This window comes from Palaemon carinicauda, chromosome 23, assembly GCF_036898095.1.
Source record: "Palaemon carinicauda isolate YSFRI2023 chromosome 23, ASM3689809v2, whole genome shotgun sequence".
NCBI classification, from domain to species: domain Eukaryota; kingdom Metazoa; phylum Arthropoda; class Malacostraca; order Decapoda; family Palaemonidae; genus Palaemon; species Palaemon carinicauda.
In genome coordinates this window covers 33799841-33804840 of record NC_090747.1, presented here as the reverse complement: position 1 = coordinate 33804840, position 5000 = coordinate 33799841, and the positions used below count along the sequence as shown (strand labels likewise).

The 5000-nt window shown below is 32.9% G+C and overlaps 1 protein-coding gene across 1 annotated transcript in view; it reads right to left on the bottom strand.

Moving 5' to 3' along the window:
* Positions 1-916: 916 nt before the first annotated feature.
* LOC137616914 (perlucin-like protein) overlaps positions 917-5000 on the bottom strand; it is a 12456-nt gene continuing 8372 nt past the window's right edge. The window contains exons 4-6 of the mRNA XM_068346792.1: positions 4107-4209; positions 1443-1544; positions 917-1166 (exon numbers count right to left, since the gene is read on the bottom strand). Of these exons, the coding sequence (XP_068202893.1) occupies positions 1112-1166; positions 1443-1544; positions 4107-4209 (260 nt within the window). The 3' untranslated portion in view covers positions 917-1111. The remainder of the gene's footprint in view (positions 1167-1442; positions 1545-4106; positions 4210-5000) is intronic.

Here is a 5000-nt window from a genome sequence, read left to right as displayed (position 1 = left end):
TGTCATTATTATCTATATGTATGTTTAGTAAAGTGATTTTGCCTTAATATTTTTTCACCATATCAGTAGAACATTATAGTAATGAAGCCATTCTGTATCAGACTGCTATATGAGCAACTGTATAACCTTTGAATGAGATAACACATGTGAAGCAGTCCTCTTACAGAGCAATTGAATTACACATAGACTTCCTTAAGTCAGGGTCAAATTCGTTGCAATCGGCAACCTCTGAATATTACCAGGTTTCGATCAACACTGTAGCGAGGACTCAGAGTAAGGTAGTACGTTCATCAGGAACTCATCAGAGAATCTTCAAGATTAATATATCAAGTTCTCAAAGAGTCTCATTTATCAAAATGTACTTTTGCTGTTATGATACAGGTCAGAGCTATAACCTGTTTTACACACAAACGTCAGCCAGGCAGGAGATCCTTTTGGACATTATTATTATTATTATTATTATTATTATTATTTTTATTATTATTATTATTATTATTATTATTATTATTATTATTATTATTATTATTATTATTATTATTATTATTATTAAGCAAGCTACAACCCTAATTGGAAAAGAAGGATGCTATAAGCCCAAAGGTTCCAACACGGAAAATGAAGCCCAATGAGGAGAAGAAATAAGGAAATAGAAAATTACACGAAAATTAGCGATTAATACAGAATATTTTAAGATCAATAACAACGTTAAAATATATCTGTCATATATAAACTATGAAGCGAAAACTGTGTCAGCCTGATCAACATAAACAAAAAAATCGTTGCAAGCATCAACATCTGACATTTATTTGCGATAAAAAAAAAAGAGTGATCACACATTTTATTTTTGCTCTAAGATTTATTTTCAAGTGGTTTGTTTTCAATACATTAATATAAAGCTTCATGCAAATTCAAAGAAGACAGTGAAAAAATTATTGTCATATAAAGAAATATTAACATTAACTTGTATATGTTTTCCTAGAAAAAAAAAACATAAAATAAGAAAAAACTAACATGGGTGTTCCAATCCCTGTTTCTTCAAGAGAAAGCAAAATTCAGCTTTCAAGATATATTTATTTAAGAGACAGTAGAGTTAAGCCTTGACGACACAGTTTCATTATGAGACTGAAATTAGTCCCTCAATTTGATATACAGATTTCTCACAGATGTACCTGTAGGCAGAATAAAGTAAGGCTTACATAACTTTTTGTTTGGAAGAAAAGGTTGGTTTTTTGAAACTGGGAATCTCAATTGATTTTCAAACCAATGGATCTAGATATGTTAATGATGATATTTCAATTATGGAAATCAATTTGCAGCGTAGTGGAAGGTAAACTTAAAGTATGCATTTGTCAGATGCAGCTATTTACAAACTTTCATTTTTGGTAAATGACTGTCACTAATTTCAAGAAAAAGGTCACATCTGCTTTGACGATTTTATACTCTACCTGTATTCCCTGTTGCAATCTATGTCATTCCAGCGATTGTCTTTTGCAGTAGTGTAATGAATACATTTTTCCTCGCTACTGTTCGGCTCACTGTCACGCCACCTGGAAAGAAGGTAATGTATCATACCTTTCACTACTCTAATCTTCATTCCTTACATAACACATGACCATTCACTTCATCACAATTTTTACTGCATTTGTTACCTCTGTCCATGCTTTTCTCTGATCTACTATTCCTCCTCTTTTAATTATAAATTCACAGCGTTATTGTTGGGTGTCCCTTGTGCCCTTACTTGCATCTTGACAGTGAATAATATATCTTGCCCCTAACATGCCACTTCTCTGCTATCATCTGGGTCATCCTCTATTTTTCAAGTGATGCCATACGGAAATTATGTTTTTGGCCCACCTGTCTATAATGACTCTACCTCATTAAATGCTTACGACAGAAATGTACTTGTGATCTTACAGTACATGGTTGTCGTTCAAGTGGTGTTCCAAGTAGCAATGAAAGCCCTCCCCCCCCCAAACCTGTCCTATTTTTGGTTGACTTAACTTGGTACAATTAAGCATAAGCCTTACTCTTTTCCTTATCCACACACTCTCACGTAACTAGCTAATATCACACAATTCCACGATAACTTCAAGTCTCCAATGTATTCTACAGACTCACAGCCAACATACGTGTTCATTGCTTATTTCTCCAAACGTTGTGTGACGCCAAGAATGCCAATTCCCCGTTCTTTCCCATTTTCCATTCAACATCTTCCTCTTCCATTCAATCATTTCACCAGTTCTCCATTGTCTCAGACCTTAGAGTTCCACTCATAAGACTAATTTTAGTTTGTTTTATATGTGCCTACCTGGAAGAAGGGGAAATTAAACCAGTCCAATAATTGTAGAGGACAAGATCGATTAGAATTATAATCGTAATGGTAATAATATGTCAAGGAAATACAATGAAATTCAATCAGTCATGCATGAATGAAATCCAAAAGCTGAATACATACATTACAGAGGTCTTTCACTCAACTTGGTTGTTACTGCTGCAGTAAGTTGTTGAATAGAAACAGCTTTTTTCTTTGGTATTTTTAGACAATTTGATAAATTTCTATCTGGTTCCACATATCGTTGGAGGTTATTAGCTGGCTTACTTGCGCGAAGTTCAAATGGTTCTAGTAGAAGTTATTTGGAAATAAACCTTTGCCAGAGACATGTTGGTCAGCAAGGAATGTTGGTGTGAAATCACTAAAAATTAACTGCTTGGTGATTATTAAAGATTTGGAAACTCTTTATGAGGATGTTGATCGGAGTTAGGATATAAGTCGAGCCAGAACACCTTCCAGCACATTTTGGCAAGTTTGAAATCATATTTTTCGTTGTTTTTTGCATATATAATAAGAAGAATTGCCAAAGTTATTCTTATTTCTGCAAGCTGAGGGACTATGCTTGAAGGCTGCGGTTGATAACCATAAAATCGCTTTTAGAAAACTCCAAAAGTATTCGCACTAACTTCCATCAGTAAGAAAACAAAACTAATCTTGTCTTTTCAAAGATATTCCATGATACAATGTCCAATTTGCCATTGTGAAGCACATAAATTGGTGGAAATGATTGAAATTACCATAATTACACCCTAAGTTGTCTGTTACAGTCTTATCACTGATATATGCAGATGAATCATTGTCTATTCAAAAGCTCATGTAACTTCTCATTTCTTTTTTTTATTAGAGTAATGAAGATCTGAACAACATAAAAAGCTGCCAGAAATCTAATGGTAAAGAAGATGAAATTATTAATTTTCATGAATATATGTCCCTTAAAATTAATGACCCTTATCATAACAATGTTCTAAATGTTGCCTAAAAGCCTTCTTGCAGTGCCATTACAGTCTTATCGAAATGTTTCTATTGCTTTACGTATCAGTCTTACACAGGCAGTGTTTGTGAAGGAGAATAATCATTCTCAAAATTAAGTTACCATAAAAAAAAAAATAGAAAAAAATATCTACCTTACTGGGTCGAGTATAATAAGCATCGAGCATGAGCTGGCAAAGAAAAAAAAATATATTTGCAAAATTTCATTGATAAATTTCCCCATGAATCATGAATTTCTGAATAATCATTTATGTGCAATTTTTCGTTATGCTCATCAAAATAGAAATAATTAACCAAATCTTCTTGGTTGCGTGTTAATCCAATTTCCTCAATATTGCTTCGAATATAGCTTTCAATACGTCTAGAAAGGTTCATAGTAAACAAGAAATATGCTAATTTCGCTCGTTTTGCTCTCATGATATGGCCCATTCTACATTTTTAGCGTAAGGGTTGCAAAGGATTTTAATCCAACACTAGTTGTGACATTTCCACTAGATTATTGGGTCCTTTGATTGGTCAGAGAAGACTACATTGGTTACAGAATATCCTTTACACATTCTAGTCTGTTCTCATACCACTGACAATACTAAGATAAACAAACAATTCTTCTTTACTACTACTACTACTACTACTACTACTACTACTACTACTACTACTACTACTACTACTACTACTAATAATAATAATAATAATAATAATAATAATAATAATAATAATAACAGAGTTTATTTGTTGGACTAATGTGAATCTATGTTTTAATTTCAGTTTCTTACGCTTCATTCTCTACCATGATTTAATCATCGGGTGAACAGTTCCGTCAGTCCAAGCGTGGATTCCTTCCACATGCAGGTCAGTCAATCCTACCCAGGTATTGTGACCCTTCACAAGATCTGCAAACGAGAAATTGGATTAATTGTAATCCTATCTTTATATTCGTCTTTATAACAAAAGATGAAAGTTTATAAATGCCTTCCAAGACATTTTTTACTGGAGGATTGCAAAGGAAACTGGTCAAAAGTTCTTGTCAATTGAGATGTAGACTAATGGGCTGTGCTCAATGTGTTTCTTTCTATGAGAAGAAGAAGAAATAAGTCACAGCTGGGCATCCCCATGCATGCTGCAGAAGAAATAAGTCACAGCTTGGCATCCCCGTGCATGCTGCATCAGTCATTGCTATTCAAGTGTTATACTAATTAAAGGAAATGTAAAATTAAATATTCATACACATGTGACTAATAAAAGCCACAATTTTTTTAAATGACCCACTAAACCTTTACTAAATTTTGATTGGGTAAAACTATAAATATTTTCAAGTATATGTGGAGGAAAGGTTTTTATTAAAGTCAAAACGCTTATATTATAAGATTTGCATTTGAAGTGAATACTACCAAATGTTTTTTTTTATTTCAACAACAGAGGTCTATTTCGATTATCATTATTGTTGTACTGTAGTCACTGTGTTATATTCAATATATCATTATGTGAATTTTACTGTCTCGTTACTATTTATCACCATCCAGCAGTTTTTGCAGAAATTTTATCTTTCTAAATGAAAATAACATTGTGTACATAAGATATGTTTTATTGCTCTTAATAGTCTGGATAAAGATTTAAGCAAAAGCGCAACAGAACACAAGAAGTATCACGGTTACCTTCTTCACAATTCATTTCTCTGAGACGT